The sequence below is a fragment of the Ochotona princeps genome, chromosome 17 (assembly GCF_030435755.1).
Source record: "Ochotona princeps isolate mOchPri1 chromosome 17, mOchPri1.hap1, whole genome shotgun sequence".
In the NCBI taxonomy this organism is placed as follows: Eukaryota; Metazoa; Chordata; class Mammalia; order Lagomorpha; family Ochotonidae; genus Ochotona; species Ochotona princeps.
In genome coordinates this window covers 51,589,978-51,614,213 of record NC_080848.1, presented here as the reverse complement: position 1 = coordinate 51,614,213, position 24,236 = coordinate 51,589,978, and the positions used below count along the sequence as shown (strand labels likewise).

General features: G+C 41.6%; 1 protein-coding gene and 1 long non-coding RNA gene across 3 annotated transcripts in view; one reads left to right on the top strand and one right to left on the bottom strand.

Annotated features, from left to right (window-relative positions):
* LOC131482404 (uncharacterized) overlaps nt 1–24,236 on the top strand; it is a 42,517-nt gene that overhangs the window by 2,895 nt on the left and 15,386 nt on the right. For both annotated transcript variants that reach the window (XR_009246966.1, XR_009246967.1), the window contains exon 2: nt 18,014–18,143. This is a non-coding gene — a long non-coding RNA (uncharacterized LOC131482404). The remainder of the gene's footprint in view (nt 1–18,013; nt 18,144–24,236) is intronic.
* The window catches only part of LOC101532557 (myosin-8), a 28,340-nt gene continuing 6,058 nt past the window's right edge, over nt 1,955–24,236 (bottom strand). The window contains exons 9-38 of the mRNA XM_058676276.1: nt 24,102–24,205; nt 23,827–23,965; nt 22,436–22,554; nt 22,196–22,345; nt 21,885–22,055; nt 20,739–21,048; nt 20,564–20,631; nt 18,785–18,872; nt 18,584–18,701; nt 18,140–18,263; nt 17,907–18,043; nt 16,250–16,505; nt 13,291–13,533; nt 13,006–13,182; nt 12,783–12,928; nt 12,609–12,699; nt 12,114–12,503; nt 11,568–11,694; nt 11,112–11,230; nt 10,788–10,984; nt 9,152–9,335; nt 8,893–9,058; nt 8,675–8,799; nt 6,835–7,143; nt 6,033–6,236; nt 4,296–4,421; nt 4,035–4,205; nt 3,753–3,857; nt 3,135–3,230; nt 1,955–2,221 (exon numbers count right to left, since the gene is read on the bottom strand). Of these exons, the coding sequence (XP_058532259.1) occupies nt 2,072–2,221; nt 3,135–3,230; nt 3,753–3,857; nt 4,035–4,205; nt 4,296–4,421; nt 6,033–6,236; nt 6,835–7,143; nt 8,675–8,799; nt 8,893–9,058; nt 9,152–9,335; nt 10,788–10,984; nt 11,112–11,230; nt 11,568–11,694; nt 12,114–12,503; nt 12,609–12,699; nt 12,783–12,928; nt 13,006–13,182; nt 13,291–13,533; nt 16,250–16,505; nt 17,907–18,043; nt 18,140–18,263; nt 18,584–18,701; nt 18,785–18,872; nt 20,564–20,631; nt 20,739–21,048; nt 21,885–22,055; nt 22,196–22,345; nt 22,436–22,554; nt 23,827–23,965; nt 24,102–24,205 (4,910 nt within the window). The 3' untranslated portion in view covers nt 1,955–2,071. The remainder of the gene's footprint in view (nt 2,222–3,134; nt 3,231–3,752; nt 3,858–4,034; nt 4,206–4,295; nt 4,422–6,032; nt 6,237–6,834; nt 7,144–8,674; nt 8,800–8,892; nt 9,059–9,151; nt 9,336–10,787; nt 10,985–11,111; nt 11,231–11,567; nt 11,695–12,113; nt 12,504–12,608; nt 12,700–12,782; nt 12,929–13,005; nt 13,183–13,290; nt 13,534–16,249; nt 16,506–17,906; nt 18,044–18,139; nt 18,264–18,583; nt 18,702–18,784; nt 18,873–20,563; nt 20,632–20,738; nt 21,049–21,884; nt 22,056–22,195; nt 22,346–22,435; nt 22,555–23,826; nt 23,966–24,101; nt 24,206–24,236) is intronic.

Genomic DNA, 24,236 nt, shown 5'->3' with positions numbered 1-24,236 from the left:
AGTCTTGTGTCCTCCTGAGAAGGTAGAAACTTACTCCAGTTCTGGTGTCTGAAGATGGGGACTTTGGGAAGTGACTGGATTGGATTGTTAGGGTGGAACCCTCGTAGCTAAACCTGGTGGCTTCAGAAGAGACCATGTGCGTGGACATTGATAGACGCGTGTACTCCTCCTTGCCATATGTACTCTGAGCTGCCTAGTGCTATGCCATGGGTGCCTGTCTGATCTTGGACTGTGAATTTCCAGAACTGAACCACATGAACCCCTCTTTCCTTCCTAAGTAGCTTCTGTTGGATAGTTAGAGGGACAAAAAGCTGAGCAATACGCCTAGTAAAGTATGGGTATATTTAAAGAGCTTGAGTAAGGGGAAATTTTCAAAGATAAAAATGAAGAGGGTTACATCAGATATTTTGAAATGAAAGGATTTGGCCACAGTGATTAATAACAAGGGTGATGTTAGTCCAGGGTCAGACAGTTGCCGGGCAGATGTCCTTGTTGAGTCACCTCTTATGTTAGTTTGCTGAGGTCTCTGTGTAAGTCTGTGGTTCTGGAAGTTGTGTGTGTGTGTGAGAGAGACAGAGAATTGCTAATTGGCAATCATGTATAAGAATTCTTCCTTTGTAACCTCAGACTGTATTCATTTATTTACTTATTCATTTATTTATTCAGTGATAGGATTAACACAGCGACTGTGTTTTGATTTTTAGAACTTCTGCATTTCTTTCATATGCTCTGCCCTCATGTGCTCAACTGATTTAATTTCCCACTTCCTTTAGGTCTCTACCAAACACCTTCTTCTTTTTAATTAAATAATTAATTAATTTTTAATTGGAAAGTCAGATACAGAGAGAAGGAAAAACAAAGAGGAAGATCCTTCGTCTTCTGATTCACTCCCCAAATGGTGGCAATGGCTGGAGCTGAGCCGATCTTTAGCCAGGAGCCCGGAGCTTCTTGCAGGTCTCCCACACGGGTGCAGGGTCCCAAGGCTTTGGGCCGTCCTCGACTGCTTTCCCAGGCCACAAGCAGGGAGCTGGGTGGGAAGTGGAGCTGCCAGGACCAGAACCAGTGCCCATATGGGATCCTGGTGCATGCAAGGCAAGAACTTTAGCCGCTAGGCTATTGTGCTGGGCCACAAAAACCTTAATAAAGAGGGATTTCCTGAGTATTCTTGGTAAAATAATAATTGTCTTTCCTCTGTTTTGTAATTTTCATTAGCACCTGCCGTCTGAACATTATGTTGTTACTTATTTTGTAGTGCTTTCCTTTTTTTGTAGAATAAAACTTCAAAAAGATAGGAATTATGTTCAGTTCATTGCCATACTCCTGGAATTTAGAAGAGTGTCCCAACAAAGATGTTTAATATCTGTTTGTGGAGGGAGTAAATGAATGGGTCTATTGGAAGAAGAATTCTTTAAGAGTCTTTCCCTTAGTAAACTTTTTAATGATCAAAAGAGACTTAATAAAAATCATTCCAGCAAAACATATCTGTGTTGGGGGGAGGTAAGGGGTAGGGAGATTGATAATAGGAAAGGATTTGTTGGGGGGGTGTGTGATAAAGGTACAAAATACTGAATGCCTTGCAAAGCTATTTTTAATATTTAGAAATATGTGAGAAGTGCATTTGAGAGTAAATACTTTGGCAAATTAAAAAAGAAGTCCACAGGTAGGTATCTGGCCTAGTGGTTGAGATCCACATGTTCCATTATAGATGTACCTAGGTTTGATACCTATCTCCAGCTTCCTGCAAAAGCAGACCCTTGGAAGGAAGTAGTGATGCCTCAGGTAATTGGATTGATGCTGCCCATGTAGAAGACCTGGATAGAGTTTCTGGCTCCCAGCTTTGGCCACTTGTCCCAGCACCAACTAATGCTGGTATTTGGGGAGTGAACCAGTAAATAAAAATGCTCACTTTCCCTCTCCAAAAGTTAAATAAAATCAAAAAGCAAGTTTTATTTAATTCATACATTTGCTGCGATTCTTTATTCTACTTTAAGAGAATAAACATCATAGGGCACGTGACCAAAAGTAGCACATTTTGTGTATTTTCAGCCACTTGCTGCATTAGCAGGTGTGTTTACTCTGCACTGACTTTGGTGTGAACTTCCCGGCTCTTGACCCGCAGTTTGTTGACCTGGGACTCGGCAATGTCAGCCCTCTCCTCGGCCTCCTCCAGCTCGTGCTGGAGCTTGCGGAATTTTGCCAGATTAGCGTTGGATTGCTCCTCCTAAGAACAGAAATGAAATTGTGAGATTTAGAGTTTATGGCTTTCCTTGTACTTGTCACCAGACGGGATTATGTCCTCAGATTAAAAGATCTTTTTCTAGTGTTTATTTGTGGTACCTAGCTTCAAATCAGAAAGAATTTTCAGGTTCAATTATATTCTTTTACTCTAAGAAATGAAAGGAGAAACAATTTTGAAACGAGGGGACAACCTCCATGTTTTGAATGCTCTGGGTGGGAAGGAGGAAGGGCCTCTTACAGACTTCACTGTAAGGTCAGTGTAGGGTCAGAATATTTTGGGGATTGTCTTAAAAATTTTTTTTTTCTATTTCTTTTAGTTTCAATACATCAACAAAGGAAAGAGATGAGACTAGGAAGTTTGCCTCCTATTCTTTCCCTCTTTTCCACTTCCTGTCCTGCTCCCTCCCTTTTCCTGCCAGCAAACCATATCTGGAAAAAGGGGGTGGGGGGAAGCAGGGGACAACTAGGAAAAGTGTAGTTGGAGAATCTTCCAATGTTCTCTTTTAATAATTAAGCAAAGGCAGGGAAAAGAGTCCCTTTTAATGGCCCTGGTAGAAAGTGAATGAGACAGGGTAAGATTAAATGTTGGGCCTTTGAGAACACTTGCTTTTATGAATGGCCCGGGGGAGAGGAATGTTTATCATGGTGTTAATTAGTTTCTAGAGTATATTCTTTGCAGCTGTCAAATGAATTAAGTAATTTGGAACACTTTTTTTTAAAATATACAGTCCTTACAAGTTGCTTCATAATAAAAATATCTCCTCTTGAAGTCCAATTCTGTAATTGGAATCGGGGGATGATTCTTGATTTGTCTTCTTCCTCATTAACTCAATCCTTTAATACACTTTCTACCCCCCAAAAGAAACTTATTTCTTCTAGGTCTTAGAGATACTTACAGCTTCCTCAGCCTGTCTCTTGTATGACTTCACCTTTGCCTGCAATTTATCCACCAAGTCCTGCAGCCTGAGAACATTCTTGCGGTCTTCCTCAGACTACAATTTGGAAAAAAAATGCGTTTAACTCAATGTGGTAAACCTACTAGAGTGGTCTGATGGCAGGTGGAATATAGGTGAACCCGAGCAACTCTGAGGCTTTTCACATAATGCAGCCAGTCTTGCCGAATGTCTACTGTGTACAGGCACTCTATCAGGGAGTTGTATATACATACATCTCTAATCCTTACCTCTCTTCCTTGGAAAGCAGATGAGGAAAGTAAAGTTTGGATGTTAAGTGACTTCCTCAAGTTGAGAAAGGAAGACAGGCTCATCCAGGCCTGATATCCTGTTAATCTGGTTTGCAAACCTATACCTCTTTCTTTTGTTGCATTGTTGTTTTATGCTCTTTAGAAAATCTTCCTTGCTATGTATCTGGGATAAGCAACTGTATCTTTTGCCCTGTAAATGTACTGTGTTGATGCATATCTGTTTGTGAATGACGCAACATAAATAGTCACCAGATTCTCACTTTCTCCCTGGGCAGCAAGTGTGGAGATTCTAGAAAGCTATTCTGCTTACCTGGTAGGTGAGCTCCTTGACTCTTCTTTCATGTTTCCGTAATCCTTTAATAGCTTCAGCATTACGCTTCTGTTCATTTTCAACCTCTCCTTCAAGCTCACGTACCTGTAACCAGGAAAGTTACTAAGGCAGGCAGCCCTGCGGGATATAGGTTAGTCCCGAAGGGGTAGCGTGGTTGTCTCCAGCCCCAGGACAAGGACTGGAGTCCGAATTTAGGAAAGGAGCAGGATAGAGGCAATGTCCCCCTTGTTGCATGCAGAGATCTCAGAGATGGACACCCACCCTGGCCTCCAGCTTCTGGATCTGCTTCTTGCCGCCCTTGAGCGCCAGCTGCTCGGCCTCGTCCAGGCGGTGCTGCAGGTCCTTCACCGTCTGCTCCAGGTTCTTCTTCATGCGCTCCAGGTGGGCGCTGGTGTCCTGCTCCTTCTTCAGCTCCTCCGCCATCATGGCCGCCTGTGCAGCAGTGAAACAGACTGGGTTAGGAGAGCTGAGAGAGCGTGTCCTGCTGCACGTCTCCTCCCCAGTGTGTGGCTTTCTGCTCACATCAGTGATGGCCTTCTTGGCCTTCTCCTCCGCGTTGCGAGATTCTTGAATCACTTCTTCCACTTCACTCTGGAGCTGGGAAACATCATTTTCTAGCTTCTTCTTGGTGTTGATGAGGCTGGTGTTCTGTTAGAAATAAGCAGAAATGGACAAGCTTTGTAGTCTGCTCTCTTGGGATTTTACAGATGGTTTATGTGTTGCTTCATGTAAGGAACCTGGTACCAACATTTCACTCAATTTTAAATATTTGTTTAGTATAAAATGTAGTGGTTTATAATGTTGAAAACCCCTGTCCCTATGCCAGTGTCCACAGTGTCCATCTGACTTATGCATAAAAACTTCTAACGCTTAAGAATGCTTTTTGGGCCCTTGCACGATAGCCTAGTGGCTCAATCCTCGCCCGGCATCTGCGAGGATCCCGAGTGAGGTGTGTTCCGGCTTATCCACTTTCCATCCAGCTCCCTGCTTGTGGCATGGAAAAGCAGTGGAGGGTGGCTCAAAGCCTCGGGACCCCACACTTGCACAGGAGATCCAGGAGAGTATCCTAGCTTCAGATTGGCTCAGCTCTGGCTGTTGTGGCCGCTTTGAGGGTGAACAAGCAGACTAAAGATCTTTCTTTCTGTTTCTCCTTCTCTCTGTAAATCTGCCTTTCCAATAAAAAATAAATTAAAAAAAAAAGAATGCCTTTCTTGGTATATATAAATTGTTGGAGGCTTCAATCACATTTCAACCAGATATCATTAATTTTCCATACTTAAAAGGTTGGAAATGTTGGAAAATAATGGATTCTTTGTGTGTGTGCTTGGTACTGGATATTTCTCAATTAGAAAGGATCTGTTCCCTGTGGACTTTCATTATTGGCTGTCTTGGGGGAATTCACAATTTATCTTAGCAAAACATTTTCTTAAAATGTCAACTCGGTGGTTCTCAAAAGGAAGCCATAGTGTCTCAAGAAGATATTTGGGAATGCTTGGGGGTGCATGTTGCTGGTTTTCAGAATGCCTGGCTGGGGGAGAGTGCTACTGAATGTAATGCCTAGGCAAGTCAGGGATACCAAGTGCCCTGCAGGACATAGTAATGACAAACTGCATGGGGAATTTTTAAATGTCTTCTTTCATTTTAAAATGGTAGTCAACAGGTGTCTTTATTCAACTTTGGCTCATTCCATGGTTTTGAAAATGAGCTATAGAGCCAAACCTTATTTTAAGTAAAAATGCAGTACTACTGGGGGAGGGAGGTGGAAAATCTAAAAAGATCAATAGGTAACATCAAAAATCATCCATAATATTGTCTTGCCAAGATAACTGCACTGAGTATTTTAGATCAAAGCGTCTTCTTTTTTTCTTGAAGTATTTTATTGCTTCGGAGATCTCGTTTTGGATCTGAACACATATTTCCATAGCTGAAATGGACATGATACTCTCTGTTCCCTGTAAAACAACTGGGGAAGATGCACCACGAATCACACTTTATTTATGTATTTATTTTTTACAAATTTTGACTAACATAAAATTGTACTTATGGGTTACCACATTGTGTGATGTTTTGACACATATCTACCATGTGCGATGTCCAATCAGCATGAATATTCTGTCTCTTCAGACAGTTAGCATTTTTCATGGTGAATCTTACCCTTTTAAATATATTCATATTTATGAAAAAGGGGTGCATCCATATTGTGTTTCTGTAGCATCACTCACCAATACCATGACAACTGTCAGCTGTCAGGGGCCTCACCTGAGTGTGCAGGAGCTGCACGCGTTCACTGGCATCCAGGAGCTCTTGTTCTGCAATTTTCCTGCTCCTCTCCGTCTGCTCCAGCGTGGCCCGCAGCTCCTCAATCTCAGCCTGTAGCAGATTGGCTCTGCGCTCCACCATGGCCAGCTGCTCCTTCAGGTCCTCCTGGCCACGCAGAGCATCATCCAGGTGCAGCTGGGTGTCCTGTTAACAAAAAGGCCTTAAGTGTTCTGAAGAGGCTGTCAGCATCCCAGGGGATGAACTGGAAGAAGGTATTGATGCCAGAAACAGGAAGTGATGTGCCTGTCATTAGAATGAGCTTGAGAATGATGTTGCCACTTGCTTAAGGTGATGGTGCATTATCAGAAGACAGTTTCTTGTTCTAGTTCTGTCATTAACTGGTCAGCTTTTGGTGAGTCACTGATGCTTATCATATGTACAGTGTCTTCTGTATGCTCTTCCTAATAGTTGACTTCCTTTATTTAATCCTCAGAGTAAACTTGTAAGGTGAGTAGTTTTGTTCTTATTTTGAGGAAGTTTGTGAGTGTTTAAGTAGTTTAAACATTAGGCAGCTAGTAAATGGTAAAACTAGGCATATCTAGTACCTGAATCTGTGCACTTTATTTCATATTAAATCTTTGTGTCTGGGTTTATGTGTGCTCTTACACATGAACTTTCTTTAACAATATTATGTGCTATGTGAGTTTATTTTAGCTACCTATGTTCTATCAGCTGTGTGATTTGTTAAATGAATAAAGAATGATTTCACAAAGGCAGGTGGCTCCCTAGACTTCTTTGGTACCTTGAGGATGCCCTGGGTGTTCCTGTAGTTCCTCAGGCTCTCAGCAGCCAAGCGGTTGGCGTGGTTCAGCTGGATCTCCATCTCATTGAGGTCTCCCTCCATCTTCTTCTTGACTCTCAGAGCGTCGTTCCTGCTCCTGATCTCTGCGTCCAGCGTGCTCTGCATGGACTCCACCACTCGAATGTGGTTTCTCTTCAGCTGGTCGATCTCCTCATCCTTTTCAGCAATTTTCCTGTCGATCTCAGACTTGACTTGGTTCAGCTCAAGCTGGATGCGCAGGATCTTTCCCTCTTCATGTTCAAGAGATGCCTTAACACGACAGTGATCAATTTAAAATAGAAAAATACTTCAGTGTTTAGAGTCTGTTACATTGAGAGCCAAGCTCTTATTCATATCAAATTGTCTCATCTTATAAAGTACAATATAGTAGTTTCAGAAACCTATTCAGTCATCATTCTTTTGCTTATTCAGTCACAGATTAGCTATGACAGCTCTGTAATAAGGGTTCCTTGTGCTATGCAAATACTATTCGTGTTAGTACTACATGGTTATATGAGTAGGTTTATGCTTAGTAAACATGAGCTTTCAATCTATTTTATAAAAGCTATTCATGTGTGGTAATACTAATCATTGGCACAGAAAACAGTGTTTTAACATTATGTTTTTGGGTTACATAGTGTTCAGTCTGGAAGGTGAAGGCAATATAAATTCATGAAAAATATGTAATATGAAAAAACTGCATATATTTGATATGTGAAAATTATTTTGTTTGAATGGCAAGGAGGGAGGGTGGGAGGGAAAAAGAGAGAGAGAGAAAAGAGAGAGATTTTCTCTTTGCTAATTCATTCTCTAAATATCTGCAGCAACCGGGGCTGTTCCAAAGTCAGGAGGCAGGAACTACATTTGGGTCTCACACATGGGTATCAGGGACCTAAGCACTTGAACTGTCTACCTCCCAAGGGGTGCTGGGGGGAAAGCTGGGACTTGAACCCAGGCACTTAGTCATAGAATGTGCGTGTCCTTGAGTGGCACATTAAAAGCTATGCCAGGGCCTGGCAGCGTGGCCTAGTGGCTAAAGTCCTTGCCTTGAACGCGCCAGGATCCCATATGGGCGCCGGTTCTAATCCCGGCAGCCTCGCTTCCCATCCAGCTCCCTGCCTGTGGCCTGGGAAAGCAGTCGAGGACGGCCCAAAGCCTTGGGACCCTGCACCCGCGTGGGAGACCCGGAGGAGGTTCTAGGTTCCCGACATCGGATTGGCGCGCACCAGCCCGTTGCGGCTCACTTGGGGAGTGAATCATCGGACGGAAGATCTTCCTCTCTGTCTCTCCTCCTCTCTCTGTATATTTGACCTTGTAATAAAAATAAATAAATCTTTAAAAAAAAAAGCTATGCCAAATGTTTGCTCAAAAAAAATTATTTTGCACCAAAATAAACATCTATTTTTCCAAGAACTTTTTGAAGTACCCTTATACACATGTATTTATTTATTTCTGCCTTTTACATGTTAATCACATTTAATCGTCATACAAAATTCCATAATACTATTATTCTCTAGCTTTCTTATTTTTGTTCTTAGATTGGACACTTTTTCATAAAGCTTTGTCTCCATTTAAGATTATTTTCTTGGGCTAAATGTTCAGAAATACATTTAATGAGCCAGAGTATTTATACTGTTAGGTTTTTTAAAACTCTTGCCAAATTACCCTTTGTAAAAATTATTTAGGTTCAAAGTGTCACCAGTTCGAAAGTAATATGCCTGTCTTTGGTACTACTGCCTATTTTCAGGATTTCCACCGATGCTTTTCTTGTATTTTTCTCTCACAATATAGTAACATGTACCTCTGCTTCCTCTAAGGCAGCCTGAATCTCACATTTCTCTTGTTCCACTTGCTTCTTTATCTTCTCCAATTCATGAATGTGCTTTCCTCCCTCTGCAATCTGCTCAGTGAGGTCAGAAATCTCCTCTGCAGATGAACAGGCAAAGGAAAAATGGTTAGACTTGTGGCATCACGGACAGACAATGCCAGGGTAGGATAGTGAAGGTCATGAGGACTCACGCTGCAAGTTCTTATTCTCCCTCTTTAGAGTTTCAAGGTGATCCAGGGATTCCTCATAGGCATTCTTCACCTTGAACAGCTCAGTGCTGAGAGAACGGGACTCCTTCTGGGAGGCCTCAAGTTCAGCCTGAGTTTCCTCGTACTTCTGTTTCCATTCTGATAGGACCTGAAAAAAAAAAAAAAAAACAAATCATTAGCCTATGCAAAGAGAAGGGATACCGAATGAAACATTCAACGAATGTAAAGTGGGCTGGACCACCTTGTCAAAGTTCCTTTGCTTCTTGTCCAGAGCTGCGCAGGCAGCATTAGACCTCTCCACATCGAGCATGAGGTCTTCCACTTCATTCTGCAGCCGCTGCTTCGTCTTCTCAAGGGAAGCACATTTGGCATTCACGGCTTCCACGTGCTCCTCAGCTTCCTGCAGACGCTGGGCCAGCTTCTTCCTGAAAAGTCAGCCAGGCAGTCAAAACCAGCCAACCTCAGGAACAACAAATGATACCCTCCTTGACTCCTTTTCACATTCTCCTCTCTCTCTCTCCCCCTTCTTTTCTTCTGTTCCTTTCCTTCCTCCCTCCCTTTCTTTTTCCTCTGTTTAAGAAAAGATTTATTTATTTGAAAGAGCTACAGAGGGGAAACAAGGGAGAGAGAGAGAAAGAGAGAGAGAGATATCTTCCATTCACTGTTTCATTCCCTAAATGGTCAAAATGACTGGGCCACGCCAAAGCCAGGAGCTTCAAGAATAGCAGGGGCCTAAGTCCATGGGCCATACTACACTACTTTTCCTATGCCATCAGCAGGGAGCTGGATTCAAAGTGTAGCAACTGGAAAACAAACTGGTACCAGTGTGAGATGCTTGTGTCACAGATGGTGGCTTTATTCACTATACCACATTGCTGACCCCTTGTAACCGTATTTCTATAGAGGCAAAAAAATGTGGTTTTCAGAACTGTGGCAGCCAGACAGATTGCATGAAGGAGCCTAAAGTGGTGCCTAAGTGGACCTCAGTCCTTGGAATACTACTGAATTCTTTGAGGCCACTTGTTGGTGCTGCCATAGCAGGTACCTTTTTGTGTATGTACTTCAGAAATTTTGGAAATATCCAATTGAGTATGGTCGTGAAAATGATTAGTGAGGACAATTTCATTGACTGATTAATATAGCCCTTCCTGTTCCAGAACAGATTTGAGGCCACCTAGCCGTTTTATTGGGCAAGAATACGCTGAGCATATTCATTTTTTTCAAACTTTCCTTTTCATTTTATGTATTTTTCCCCTGTGGAATTGCCTGCTTCTTCTAATCATACATATTTGGACCATCCAAACAGAGATATAAACTCATAGATAAATCAAGCTAATTCATTGCAGTTTTAAGAGGACGCGTGATTTTTTTCTTCTTCCAATTAATCTACATTCTTGTTTTTTTCCAGTTGTGTGCCATGTGCATATCTTTAGGTATGGGAAAGCCTTTATTCCTGATGTTCAAGATGTACATGAATTAAGGCTTTACTTAGACCAATCCTAAATGTTATACAAATTTGGATTTAAGAGGCATGTTTGTCTACTTAGTGCATAGCAAGTGGCTCTGGAATCAGGCTCTCTGGTTCCAATCCCAGGTGTGCTATTTGTTCAGCATTTATTAACCCTTGGCTAGTGGGTTAACATCCCATAGCCTCAACTCCCACCTGTAATATGGGGATGAGGAGAATGATACCAACATCATGTGCCATGATGACCAAGTGAGCTCATGAACACATAGTACCTTACACATCATGTGTACCCAACAAACATTAGCTTTAGCTCTTGTTCCGATATGAGCAGCAGCATCACAGCTGCTTCTGGCAATAGCTGGGTTGGGCAGCTAAGACACTTGTTTTTTCCAGCATTCAGAACACATACTTGGCCTCCTCCAGCTCCTCCGTGCGCTGGATGGCGTCCGTCTCGTATTTGGTCCTCCACTGGGCAACCTCGCTGTTGGCCTTGGACATCGCCCGCTGCAGCTCAGCCTTGGCTTCCTGCTCCTCCTCATACTGCTCCCGCAGCAGGTCACAGTCATGGCGGGAGGACTGCAGGGCGTGGGCCAGGGCGTTCTTGGCCTGCGAAAGTAGCAATCCAATGACTTAAATTCATGTAGTCAGTGATATTTAATTTATAGACCCCAAGCAGAACTTAACTGGATGTGTTTAGATTTGATTAGGTAAAAAGATCTTTGGCAAAACTTGCCTTAGTTTCTTCTTCCAGCTGCCGTTTCAGCTCCTCAATCTGCTGAGTAGATGCCTGTTTGCTCCTTGAAAGCTGAGAGACTAAAGCTTCTTTCTCATCCAGTTGACGGGAATATTCACCTATGAATCAAAGAAGCAAAAGCATAAAAATTATCCCAAAGCTTATTTTATGTATCTATGTGTGTGTGTATATGTATGTGTTAACATATTTACACATATGTTACCTGCCTCTAAAATTGTTATCAAATTGGTGAAAAGTGGAATTTAATAAGCAGTTTTATCATAGGAGTGCAGCCTATAAAGATCCTAGCCTTGTTCCCTCCACTTTTGATCTGCTCAACACATGCTGCTAGTTTATTTATCTCTCTTTCAAGTAAGATCATTTTTATTTATTTATTAAGAACCGCTGAGTCACTTTTATCCTGTCCATGGCTAGAGGGCACGTAGGCGTCCCCACCTGCTTCGGTCTGCAGGCGCGCTCTCTGTGCCGTGAGGTCGTTGATCAGCCGCTGCTGCTCCTCCTCCTTGGCCTTCAGCTCACTCACTTGATCTTCCAGGGTGCGGCACATCTTCTCTAGGTTTCCCTATGGCACATGTTAGGAAATATGAGACACTGAATGTAGTAACTTCGTAAGTGGTTGAACTAGGTTGTTAAAGATATTTTCACAGTGCATCAATTTACATCAAGTGTAAGTAGAAAATTATGATGCTAACTCTGGAACGCACGAGTTCAAACTTGATGAGTGTATACTGTCCCTTAACTGGTCATTGTTGGAGACCATTCATTTATTCTAACGTTATTGGCATTTGCTAAAATTAAACTTGGAATCACCTTAGTGGACTATGTTTTTTTTTTCATTTTTTAAAAATAAAACAAAATGAAATGTGCTAGGGTAGAAAAAATTTGGGTAGTGCTATAAATGCCTGCATGTTCTGATGAGTGATGGGGAAGAGTGAGTATTCTTATAGTTCATTACCCACATGTAGAAATACTGCTGGGTACCTTGGCTTTGGAAATGGCCTCAGCATTACTGCTGAGGTCATCTATCTCCATCTTGAGCTCGCTCTTCTCCTTCTCCAGCTTCTGCTTGACCCGCTGCAGGTTGTCGATCTGCTCCCCGAGCTCAGCCACACTGTCCGCGTGCTTCTTCCTCAGGGTGGCCGCCGTGGCTTCGTGCTGCAGGGTGGCCTCCTCCAGGTCCCTGCGCATTTTCTGGAACTCAGCCTCCCGCTTCTTGTTCATCTCGATCTGGGCAGAAGTGGCCCCGCCAGCTTCTTCCAGCCGCTCGCTGATCTCCTCCAGTTCCCGGGAGAGGTCAGAGCGCTGCTTCTCTGCCTTGGCCCTGGAGGCCCTCTCAGCCTCGATCTCCTCCTCCAGCTCCTCGATGCGGGCCTGCAAGTAAAACAACTGCCTCGAACCATGTCCATCTTAACTGCAGCTTTCATGTTTGTGTGTGTATGTGTGTGCGCGCAGAAAACTAGCAGTGAAATGACTCACCTGCAACTCTTTTATCTTCTTCTGTAACTGAATTTCCACTGCTTGCTCATCTTCAATTTTGCTTATCAAATTGCTAATTTCAAATTCTTTTCTTAGGAGAAAAAAAGCAAAATTATGTTAATGCTCATATAAATGAGAAGGTTGTTACATGTAGACTACTCCTAAAGTTCCTACTTTTTAAGCTTCTCATCAAGTTGCTGCTTGTCATTTTCTATATCCATTGTGGATTCCTGGGCCAGCTTCAGGTCTCCCTCCAGTTTCCTCTTGGCTCGTTCCAGATCCATGCGAAGTTTCTTTTCTTGTTCCAGAGAACCTTCAAGCTAATGAGCAAGTAAATATGTAAGAATTGAAAGGATTTTTTGTAAAAAATTGACAGCCTATTTAAAAATGTGCCTACATCATCCACTTGCTGTTCCAGCTTGGTTTTAGCTTTGGTCAGGGTGTTGACTTTGTCCTCCTCTGCCTGCAGGTCATCCAGGGTCTGCTGGTGGGCCTCTTGGAGGGCCTTCTTCTCCTTGGTCAGCTTGGCGATGGTTTCATCCAGGCCTGCCATCTCCTCTGTGAGGTTTTTCACCTTGGGAAGTAATGAGACTTAGGACTAAGTATTACATTTTGGCAGACTCGGTTCTGTGTTTTACTTTATGACAAAAAACCACAACCTTTCTACGTGTGTGTTTTCTACCTTGTTCTCTGTGGCATGCTTCTCCTTTTCAACCTTGGCCAGGGTCAGCTCAAGGTCATCGATGTCCTTCTTGAGCTCTGAGCACTCATCCTCCAGCTTCCTCTTCTTGGCCGTCAGCTCAGCATTGATCTCTTCCTCGTCCTCAGCTCTCTCAGTCACCTCCTTGATCTTGGCCTCCAGTTGGATTTTGTTTTTAATCAGTTGCTCACACCTTTCCTCTGCATCAGCCAAACTGTCTGCTTCCTACGGTGAGATATATTATTAAGATGTTTAGAGAGCTTACTTATTTTGGAACTTGGTCTTTTCACAAAATATTAATGTTTCATCCAATTGTGTGAATTTTTCAGTGTGAGTGTAAAACTTAATTGAACATTACTATATGGCCTCAAGAAATGTGGCTAATTGGAAGTGAGACTACAGCTTTAGACTGCAAACTAATCAGCCGAATGATGGAACTGGTGAAGCCATTGACGATTTAGTGTGGTAAAAGAGTGGAAAGATGTCTGAAGAAGGCAGAAGAAAGCCCTGGATTCTTAATATTGCCTCCATTTTTAGGTTTTGGGGAAAAGTTATTTATTCTGTTTATTCTCAATTTTCAGTATGTAAATAAGCAAACTGAAATGAACATTTGTTGAGTGCATTATTGCTGTGAAATTAAGATTATGGTTTAATGAAATTGGTTAATTTTGGTTTTATTATTCCTTCCCCTTCTCATGTTACTGGTGGTGGGATTTAATTTAAAAAACAAGTTCAGAATATGAATTAATTACATTTTAATTATTCAATATACCAAACACTTCTTGATAGCCAATATCAGTGCTTTAATTGTCCAAGATTTCCATTTCCATTGAAATGTCTTCTTATTAGTTTTAAACCTAAATTCTAGAATATTTAAGATCGTGTAATTCTGAAAAACTGTGTAACCAAAAAAGTTTATTATACGTGACTAATTAAAGACTGAAATAAAAATCAGGTCAGGAATTAACTTGTTATACTCTGGCCTGGAAAATTCTTGTAACTTCCCAGTATTTTGTTTGTATATGAACTTTTTGTTTCAAAAAGTTTACCTAATTCATTTTATTGATTTGAAAGGCAGGGTACCAGTGAGAGAAAGAGAAAAAAATGATGTGCATTTCTCATTAGTTCAGTTCCTAAATGTCAGCAGCAGCAGCTGGGCCTGGGCTAGGCCTACGCTGAAGCCTAGAACTCCATGTGGTTCTGCGATTTGGGTGCCAAGGACTCGGCATTTGAGCTGTTGTCTCCTGCCTCCCGGAAGCATTAACAGGAAGTTGCATCAAAAGCAGAAGCAGAGGCAGGACTCGATCTCAGGCACTGAGAGTTAGAACTTGAATGTTCCACGTATAGGCCTAACCCACTGTGCCACGTACCCACCCCTTAAAATTTCAAAATATTTAAGTGAATGAAGTGGGGTCTTTCTATGACTCCTTTCTTTTTATTCTTTAATAGTGATATACCGTGGGGCCCGGCACGATAGCATTGTGGCTAAAGTCCTTGCCTTGCACATGCTGGGATCCCATATGGGTGCCGGTTCTAATCCTGGCGGCCCTGTTTCCATCCAGCTCCCTGGTTGTGACCTGGGAAAACAGTCAAGGACGGCCCAAAGCCTTGGGACCCTGCACCCTTGTGGGAGACCCGGAAGAAGTTCCTGGCTCCTAGCTTTGGATTGGTTCAGCTCCAGCCGTTGTGGCCACTAGGGGAGTGAATCATGGGACGGAAGATCTTCCTCTCTGTCTCTCCTCCTCTCTGTATATCTGACTTTCCAATAAAAATAAATAAATCTTAAAAAAATAGTGATACATCGTGAATATTTTCTTACTGATGATAATAACTAAAACTCTGAAGAAAGTGTAAGATGGAGACTTTATGGTTCTGTGCATTTGGTGAAAGGTAACATTCATGTAAAGAAAGCTGACTGAAGAAATGGCTTAAAAAATTTAGGAATATAGTATTTCTTTTCATTGCTTGCTTTATGACATTGTTAGTTTTGTTGAACCAAGGAAATGGGAGGTCATATTTGACCACATTTCTACTGTCAACATACTTTTCATCCTGATTACAGATCCTGCCCGAAGCAATAAACAGATGCTTTAAGAATTTGATATTGTGGGGCTGGCACAGGGCATAGCACATTAATCCTCCACTTGTGGTGCCGGCCTTCTGTATGTGTATTGGTTTATGTCCAGATCCCTGCTAATGGCCTGGGAAAGGAACAGAGGATGGTCCAGGTCCTTGGGTCCCTGCATCCACATGGGAGACCTGGAAGAAGCTCCCAGCTTTGGACCTGCCCAACTCTGGTTGTAGAAGCCATTTGGGGAGTGAACCAGCAGGAAGATCTCTTTTACTCTCTCCCCTCTCCCCTCACCTCTCCCTGTTTGACTGTCTCTGTAACTCTGCCTTTCAAGTAAAATAAATAAATCTTTAAAAAGAAATTCAAAGTTGCATAAAAGAAAGACCTAAGGAGACCTCACTCCTCTTTCTTATAGATTGGCAGTTCAAATAAACATCAGTAAGTTTATTTGACCAAATTTCAGGAGTTGCGGAAATGACATACAGAGAAAGAGGCAATTAACTGTCTTTCTTGTGTTTAAATTTAGTCTCATAGACTTAGTTTTTAAGATTTGGATGAAGCAGCTAAGGCAAAGGGGAAAAAATACAGATTTTTCATTTGGGAGATTGACTTTAAACTGTTTCATCATGGCTGTTAACTTTGAGATATTATTGAATAAATTTTTCCATTGTCTCTCTGTAAAACAGAAGTAATTGTGCCATTGTTTCCTTAAAAATTTTTGAAAGATAAGGAAAACACACACACACAAATTTAAAATACAACATAGTTTTTTTTTTAAAAGAAAAGACCACTTGTAAATCTCAAATATATGTGTGTTTAAGCCAATGCATGCTTCAGTAACATGGTATGTTCTGAGTATGGAATACTCACAGATTGGACCTGAAGTTGTAGGTCGTTTTTCTCTTTCAAGAGGGTGACCATCTTTTCTTCCAGTTCCTTCCTCTTTGCCTCTGACTTGGCGAGCTCGTCTTTGGTTTTCTGGAACTCCTCCTTCATGGTGGCCATCTCCTTCTCGGTCTCCGCACTCTTGAGCAGGGGTTTGATCTTGAAGAACAATTTCATCCAGGGCCAGTGCTTGACGTTCATGAAGGCACGGACATTGTACTGGATGCAGAAAAGGGCTTCTCTGAAATGTTATAAAAATGTCAGTGTAGACTAATCCACTAAAGACAATGTTATTGTTATCTATAACTCACAGATTTCCCTTTCAATGAATACCCCCACATAGAGATCACATGTCAGATTCTGAATATGAGGGTTTTACACACACACACACATATATATATACACACACCTGAATGTGTATACTGCCACACTCACACTCACAGTCGTCAGTATTAATTAACCAAAGTGAGTACTCTTCCTATTGAGCAATTCTGTGTTCTCTGTTCCTATCAAACAAGTTACCTTTGCAGGGTATGCAGTTTAAACGTACGAGCAACACACACCATATTAGGATCACTTGATTTGGGTGAGGGTCTGGTGATTATAAGTCAATTGTGCCACGTGGCTGTTAGTATATTTGTAGACCATGAATTGGCATAAGTTGCTTTCCCAGCTGCCACTTCTAAACTGGGACTGTGGTTTGTCATGTCTTCCTCGAAACCTCTCTTATTATTTTGAAAGATCAATGATCCATTCTGTAGACTTCTGTGGGTTTCTTAATGTAATACTATTTCAGCTTTGCTCAAATTCTTTAAAATGCTTCAGTCTCACTCAATTAGGTTGTAGCGTTTCAGAGTTTATAGCATAGATGGAGTTCCAAAATCTGTTTTATTTAAATAAAGATTTAAAATAGTAATAAAAACATCCCTTTGCCAAACTATAGCAACAGACAGCCAAAGTTTGAATAATCTATCTTGTAATGTGCATCTCCTCAAGTTTGTTGCATTGGAAACTGCATTACTGTGGCTCCGATTTTTAAGATCTATAACTGATAAGGCAGATACCATGACACAAAACAAAATATAGAGACATGAGGAAAAGACTTTAAGGACACTTATAATACAGACCTAAAGTACAGGGAAAAAATGAATATTAAGTGAATGGGTTTAAGGAGAAGACATGTAATAGTGCTGGATGAGGTTATTTACAGAATGGAAATATGAAAGTTTTGAATTCATAAATAAAATGAAGAGCGAGGGCTTGTGCAGACATGAGGACAGGAGATAAGCAAATTATCCTCTCATGGCTGGAAAAGGCTGTGTGGTTGGAGATAGATGAAGTGTGGAATAGAAAGGCCCTTGACAGCCAGACAAGGCAACTTTGATGTGGACACCAGTGGGAAGCATGAACTGTGGTATGGCATGATGGACAGAGTGCTTCCTGCAGCTTGATGTGAGGAGGATGGAAAAGCAGAGATTGGAGGCAGGAAGGAATCCATATGGGAGGGCTGAGGAGTTGTAGGAGTGAGTTCTGAACTGGGTGAGCTACACATATCGCCACCAAAAAGTATAACTAACGAATGAAGAAGGCTGATTTACAGTCCCCAAGGAACTTTGTACTTCAGATCCCCTAGAGCTGTTACCTCCTTTGCAGCATCTTCTGATATTCCACCCTCATTAGGAATCCCCTACAGACAGCTTGTGTTCTCGTAATAATCTGGGCCAACTTCTCATCTCTCATTTCCTCCAGAAGACCCAGAAGGCCGGCTTTGAAGAAAACCTGCAGCAAGGAGAATCATAAATCATGCGTGAACTGCAGAAGGCACAGAAGTGGCCGAAGGTACTTGGTTCCATTGGAAAGAAACAGCAGCTCTACCTTGGTATGTCCAAATTTATATTGGGTGTGATCAATATCAATAGAGGCCAGGAGTTTCTCAGAGGCCTTCTTACTGTCAATGAACTGTCCCTCTGGAATAGCACTTGCGTTTAATACCTTGTATCTGTTCAGTTGAAGAAAGAGTGGTTAGGAAATGTGGTCAGATAGGCAAACCAAATAAAACCAGAAAGAAATGTCGATTATAAATCTGAGGGCAAAACTAGGAGTAGAAAAATCTAGCTGTCCATTAAACGGTGACCAACATGGTTTTCAGATGCATGCCCTTTCCTGTTACTCTTTTAATCTGTGATTGTAACCTACTATCACAAGACTTTATGTTCAGTTTCCTCATCCTATAATAAACAGGATGCATGAAATACAGAGACCACAGTTAAGATGATAAAATATCCACAGCATGCAGAGAAATACAACAGTGAGATTGACCTTTGTTTAAAATCACCATAGAGGATTCTGCTTGGGAATCCTTTCCTGCAGATGCGGATGCCCTCCAGCACACCGTTGCACCTCAGCTGGTGCAGAACCAGCTCATGCTCCATGGCACCTGAAAATATAGAGAGTGCTTGCCCCTGGACTCTGCATTTTCTAACTTGTGCCTACTTGATTATTTCATGCTACACATCTTACCTGGAGTTTTGGTTTCATTGGGAATGATACACCGTACAAAATGAGGGTGTGTGCTTCTGAGGTTGGTCATCAGCTTGTTTAAATTTTCCTAGAAAAGCAGAGAAAAGGACTAGATGGAAAAGTTTGTGGCATTGTGTGTGTGTGTGTGTGTGTGTGTGTGTGTGTGAGAGAGAGAGAGAGAGAGAGAGAGAAAGGAAGAGAGAGAGAGAGAACTGCTAGGCAGAAGCCTATGAGGCTTCATTGTCTTACATTCTGAAGGTATCTAGTCTGCCTAATAAACAGAGAACAAAAAAGCTTGGAAGCAAGTAGGTCTCCAAGGAAATCATTTATAACACCTGGAATCTCTCTTAGATGCAAACAGCATGTTCAATGGCCTTGATACAAAGGAAATATTCTCATCTGAGACACAGAAGGCAAAAGACAATGGCCTTGTTTTGCCAATAATGAGCTGCCTGACTCTACAAAATCTCTTTTGTCTCACTGGGTCTCATCTAAAAGTAGGTGATCTTAACTACTATAGGTGAGATCACCTATAAGCTTTCCTTCGTCTCTCAGTGCTAATAATTTTCACAATAGAACTTTACAGTGATAACCGAGGTCCACATGTGTCCCATCTTCTGCTATTTCTGTTTGAGTTTATTATTCCCTGGGAGCTTTAACCCCTTGTTTTATTTTTTGAAGAGTCCAGAATTGTAAAAATTGTTACCTTGTATGGATGAATCTTACATGCCTGAGGATATCCACAGTGTGGAACACATTGGGAGAGTTATTCCAGAAATAGAGTAATTGGTCATGACAGAAGATCATGTTTTATTCATCAGAGAAAACACACATATAGATATTTCTCTTTAAGAAGGCAATTTTGTTTTCAAATTTTAGTTATCCATTCGAAAAATGGTTTGAACTAGAGTAAATTAGGAAATAGTTACCTGAAAAATAATCTGATTTTCTAACCATGGAAACATGTACAAGGATACACTGATGAAGCAATTGTCTGTGCAAATTGATAAAGAGAAAGAAGAAGAGCACGAGTGGTTTCCTGTTTTGGACACAGCTAGTAGATAGTGTGTCACACACACATTTGGATTTTAAAAGGAATGAGAAATAGCCACATAGATTCTGATTAAGTAGCCATTAGTTCAGACACTTGTACAATCCCTCTTGAAAGAGCCATTTTTTTTACTACATAGGATAATCACATCCATTTGTAGTAAAATTATTATTATTTTAATCTCAGAAAATGTTTCTAGCTTAATTATCCATTTAAATCATCATGCTTAGCTTTAGATGGTTTTCAGCTGCTATAAAAAATTAAATCTATATTTCCCTGTGCGGATGTTCCAAAGAGTGTAGCTCAGCTCCAGCCATTGTGGCCATTTGGGAAGTGAACCAGTGGATGGAAAATCTTTCTCTATGACGCTCCTCTCTGTAAATCTGCCTTTCCAGTAAAAAATAAATATAAATATTTTAAAAAAAAAGAATGCTGCCTTTAAAGCTTTGAAGTTCTGCTGTATTTCTTGAGAATGAGCTTTGCTGGAATATAAAGCTCTTTAGGGCATGTTAGTATTCCTGAATGTATTAGATAATCATAAGGAATAGTGCATAAAGCACCTGTCTCTACAGGAGTAGCATTGCTTTGGCTATACCCTGATGAGAGTCAGGGTTCAGAATTATTTCTTTTAACGTTCCAGTTTTTCCCAATGTATTCTAAGTCCTGTAGTTATGATAATTAATAGAAATTGTATAGATTATGGTTTTCAAATTAGATTTGCACTTTACCCTGAAAAGTGCTGACACAGTCTGGAAAGATGAACCCTTCTTCTTAGCACCTTTCTTTGCACCGCCATCTGAGATAGACAGAAAACCCATCAGTTAGAGTAAAATTCCTAAAACTAGCATGTTACAAGGCTGGTCTGTGAGGAGCTGTAATTTAAACTAACAGTACTATCAGTACCTGCTTCAGCACTGGCGTATGTGGAGAAGAGACTGGCCAGAGTCTTCATTGCAGACTTCTGGTAGAGCCCCACCACAGTGTCATTCAGGGGGTCCTTGTTCTTGTCCAGCCAGCCAGCGATGTTGTAGTCCACAGTGCCCGCATAGTGCACCAGTGAGAAGTGGGCCTCAGCCTTGCCTTTGGCAGGCTTAGGCTTCTGGAAGTTGGCAGACTTGCCCAGGTGCTGGTCGTACAGCTTGTTCTTGAAGGAGGTGTCTGTGGCCTTGGGGAACATGCACTCCTCTTCCAGGATGGAGAAGATGCCCAGGGGCTAAATGGAACAGAAGAGACATTGGCATCAGTCTCATTTCTCTCAAAAGATAGAGGCACAGTGTGTTTGACTTAATTGGATTATAGGCACTTCTGCTTAAACGTATATATAAAGTGAATCAGGGTCCCAGCCCATAGATTTTCCTTTGTGACTACCGGAACAAGGTTTCCACTATTCCATCCCCACATTCGAACTATAGCATTATTTTCAATTCAAAGATTAGCTGGGTACAAACACCAAATGTCAACACAGCATGCGGGGTGTCTGGTAGCTGTTTGTTCTGTCTTTATCTCACTGTTTTCCACATTAAATCAGTAAATCTGTTGTGAAAGTTTTATTTGATTTGCTGAGAGAATTTTCTGACTTAGCATGTGCAGTATGAATAACCCAAACTTATGTTAAGGTATTCTATGCATTTACTGAAGTAGTGCCAGCATTTTGACTTCTTAACGTTGAACAGGTTAACTTCCATAAAGGAAATAGGTACATTATCTGTACTTTCATTTTTATTTAGAAAAAAAATATTTTTATTGCTGACTTCCTGGTCATAATGGAGACATAGGGTATTTCTACTGAGACCAATCATCTCCGATGGAGTTTTTGGTGCTGTTTTCTAAGGATTTGAGTTTGCATTAGAATAAAGATGATCAGAGCAAAACAAAGCTAAACATTCTCGCTTTTTCTTATGTAAAAGTTAAAACAAGTGATTTCTAAATAGTAGTTTTCTCCTTTGTTCAGATCACAAACTAAGAGTACAATAAAACTTTCTGGAATTTATTAGTACATTTGGAGAGTTGTCCATACAGCCTGAAATTTTTCTTGAAAATCAAACAGACCTTCTCAATGAGCTCAATGCAGGCAGCCAGGTCCATCCCAAAGTCAATGAATGTCCACTCGATGCCTTCCTTCTTGTACTCCTCCTGCTCCAGCACGAACATGTGGTGGTTGAAAAACTGTTGCAGTTTCTCGTTGGTGAAGTTGATGCACAGCTGCTCCAGGCTGTTGAACTGAGGGTTTCAAACAGCAGAGTGTGAGTTTGGAAAACCCATTGGTTATTTGGCAAAACAGAACTAATTAGGAGAATTTTGTCTTGTCTTCTCTCTCTCTCTCTTTCTCTCTCTTTTGGTTATTTACCCAAACTACTCACATCAAAGATCTCAAAGCCTGCAATGTCCAAGACCCCGATGAAGTACTGCCTGGGCTGCTTGGTGTCCAGCTGCTGGTTGATGCGGGTCACCATCCACAGGAACATCTTCTCGTAGACGGCTTTGGCCAGAGCGCCCACTGCATTGTACACCTTCACAGAGAGTGTAATATGTGTCAGTGTTGTTAAAGACATGTCTAGGTGGCTTGTAAAGTGTGTGATTCATTGAGGTTATGTGCTTACCTGCTGCACAGTCTGGCCTTTGGTGACGTACTCGTTGCCGACCTTGACCCTGGGGTAGCAGAGGGCTTTGAGCAGGTCAGCAGAGTTCAGACTCTGGAGATAGGCAGCCTTGTCAGCAACTGCAGAGACAGTTCAGATAATCTTGTTGGGTATCCTCTTTAATAATTTGTTTTCCCACAATCTAATTTAAGTGACTTAAAGTTTTAAGTAGTTCTACAGAAGGTCAAATGAGATTCTCTGTTATGTTAGAATATGTACTTGCCACTTGTCCGTCACTCATACTGGCTTTTGGTTACTCTTTGAGAGAAATTCATCATGAGTAAACACTTATTGCAGTATTTTATGTTTAATAAAAATATATATCTCTGCTTTAAAATACATTGCATATAATTGGAAGACAAGATATAAATATACTTTCCTGTTTAGTTTTATCCTTCAAATTTTATATTAATGAATACATGCCCTTTTTATATATTTACTTATTCACAAAGGCCAAGAGTGACTCTAGAGGCCCTATTCATCAGTTCACTAACCAGATACCTGCAGTGGGTGTTTCTAGGTTGGCACTGAAATCGGGAGTTGGGATTGTCATTTGGACCTCCCCCCATTGGTGTCAGGAACTTGAGTACTTGAGCCATCACTGCTGCCTCCAGAGTCTGTATTAGCAGCAAACTGGAGCTGGAGTCAGTAACCAAACTCTGGTGCCCAGATGGAAGAATCAGACATCTTAGCTACTGTCTTAACTGCTGGGCTCAACACATCTCCCTGGGTTAATTGCTTTATCTGAAAATGTAGGGATAATAAATGTAGCTGGGTGATCTCTACAGAGTCCCTTTCTAAATTTCTGGTAACGACTCTAATGTAAATGCTGCACATCAAGTATGAAAGTGTAATCGCTAAAGTGTTTGGAGGAGGGAAGAGAGTGTTTAGCTAGGTGATTAGGAAAGCCTTTAAGAAACATATAGGCAACTTCCTGTGATAGGTTATGTGTATTATATTCCTTTTTTTCTTACTTGCTGTATTGATTGTTGACAGTTTCATGTGTAGGCAATACAACATGCATACAAATATCACTTGGAGCATCCTTCACCTCTAGCCCTGTATTTGGGAAACTCCTCCATCGCCAGCTCCTAGGTCTTTCTAGCTCATGTTAAAATAGACCACTATGCAGTTATCTTATGTACCTGTCTCCTCTCTCCTGGCCATTGTCAAGGCAAAGCAGAAGCACTATTATACTTCATTCCATCTCCAGTTACCTGTGTCTTATATGGGGTTACTGGGGCTCATTTTACTTATTCTGGGTAGAAATGATGAAGATGTGAGGAAGCCAAGGGGTGAAGGACGCATGAGGGAGATGTCAGTGTAGAATAGGGACTCACTGCTCTAGGTACCTTCAGTGCCATCTGGCTCAGCTTGCTCCTCACGCTGTTTTTGTTTGAATTTCATGTTCCCATAATGCATCACGGCCCCCGTGAGCTTGTAGATGGACACTTTCTCTTCAGGAGTGAAGCCCAGGATGTCAATGGCACTCTGCCAGGAGAAAGGATGGGTAAAGGTTAGGTCAGAAGAGACTAACTGTTCTAAGAGAGCGTATACTGTGACCTCAGGCCCCTCTGCCTACAGTGAGTTGCTGCTGCCATACCCATCTTGGATTTGTGTGACTTACATCTGTGGCCATCAGCTCCTCCTGGTCATCAATGCTGGGGACTGTGATCTCCCCCTGGCTGACGAAGGCGTAGTCATACGGGTTGGTGGTGATCAGGAGCATTTCTGGGTACAACAGAGTTCAGGATAAATGTTT